We start from the raw sequence: 1,574 nt of genomic DNA on the forward strand, positions 1-1,574 counted from the left end.
ACTGGATTTGTTTTCTGATTGTCCAGCCCCCACGCCCTAGTTAGAATTTACAATTCCAGGAAAAAACCCTTACCATGTGATTTTCAGAGCTGCTGTTGACTAATTCCAAAGCACTGGGTAAATCATTTATTTACTTAGTTTAATTTTTAATTTTCCTAACAATTATATTCAAGGTAAGTTTTCCCAGCTCCCTTTTCTACCATTGGCAAAAGAGTTTTTCTGATAGTTAACCATTCTTCAAGACCAAGGGAGAAACATTTAACAAGCATAAAGTATTTAGCAGTCATTGCATTTCTGCACTGAACTATTACTTATTGACACAGATTAAAGCCTTGCAGATTAGTGAAAACAAGAAGATATTGGAAAGTTGAGTCTAGTCTTAGCTGTTCAGTAATTATGATCCTCTCTGAGTCACTTAAGTCCTAATTTTCTAAAGAATTACTTTTTCTATGGGCAGTTAAGTATTTCTTCTGTGTATATCTACACATCACAGATTAACTTTTTGTTTTTAACATTCAGTGGCCCTCTAACTAATTTTGTGTGTTGGGGTGGGGAGGACAAAAATGTTATCACTTCCCAGTAGTTCCCAGCTTGCTCCAAGGGAACAGGAAACCTAAAACCCACTGAGCTGAAGTTGAGCTAGGGAACCAGGCTCAGCCAGCCTTCAGCACTAGTTCTTCATCTGAAAAATGGAGATTATGGTAATTGCTAAATCTCGCCACGTAGCCATCTGCTGCTTGGTTTTCTGTCTTTGCTACTACGATATGGGCGTCTGTCAGAGCAGGGCATGTGCTACCTATGTCCATATTCATTGACCCTGGGTCCCTCCCAGGGCCTGGCAGTTCATAGGAATGATCAGGAATGACAGCAGCTCACCCCGGGGGCCACAGGAAAGCTCTCTTCTCGTACTTGAAGGGGGATTATTTGTGAGAGATGAAACTTGTCCTTTATGCTCCCCTGGAATAGAAGACTAGGGCGAGAGGCTGGAACCTGCAAAGACATACGTGCAGTTCCATGTTGTCAGATGAGATGGGCTCTCTGGGCAGGTAGTCACATCCCTGACGTGAGAGGAATGAGACAACAGCGTGGTAACCATTCGGCCATGTGTTGTGAAGTGACTCAGTGTTTGAGTGGGTGTTTGAAGTAAACAGGCTTTAAGGTCCTTTCCAAACCTGAGATTCGCTCATGCATGCCTTTGTGCCTTAGTTCAGCTATGCCAGGAGCAGTGTCTTTAGGTCACTGGGGTAAAATAAGGAATTCTCTGAAAATGTAGCCCTCAGAGATCTCACAGTCTCAAAGGGTCTACAGACAGGCAAACACCTATAACTGTAGTAATAGGATATAGGAAGTCATCTATTTTTCTTCCATCTCAACACTCATTTTGTTTGTCTTTAACAGTGCACCAAGACCTGTGGCGAAGGCTCCAGGTACCGCAAGGTGGCATGCATGGATGAGGGCAAAGGCGAGGTTCACAGCGTGCACTGTGACACGGACACGCGGCCTGCGGACCGGGAGAGCTGTAGTTTGCAGCCCTGCGAGTATGTCTGGATCACTGGAGAATGGTCGGAGGTACC

General features: G+C 44.2%; 1 protein-coding gene across 1 annotated transcript in view; it reads left to right on the forward strand.

Annotated features, from left to right (window-relative positions):
- Positions 1-1,574, forward strand: part of ADAMTS9 (ADAM metallopeptidase with thrombospondin type 1 motif, 9) — a 155,259-nt gene that overhangs the window by 137,483 nt on the left and 16,202 nt on the right. The window contains exon 31 of the mRNA XM_008577537.1: positions 1,399-1,569. Coding sequence (XP_008575759.1) covers positions 1,399-1,569 — 171 coding nt within the window. The remainder of the gene's footprint in view (positions 1-1,398; positions 1,570-1,574) is intronic.

The sequence above is a fragment of the Galeopterus variegatus genome, unplaced genomic scaffold, assembly GCF_000696425.1.
Source record: "Galeopterus variegatus unplaced genomic scaffold, G_variegatus-3.0.2 Scaffold1529, whole genome shotgun sequence".
NCBI classification, from domain to species: Eukaryota; Metazoa; Chordata; class Mammalia; order Dermoptera; family Cynocephalidae; genus Galeopterus; species Galeopterus variegatus.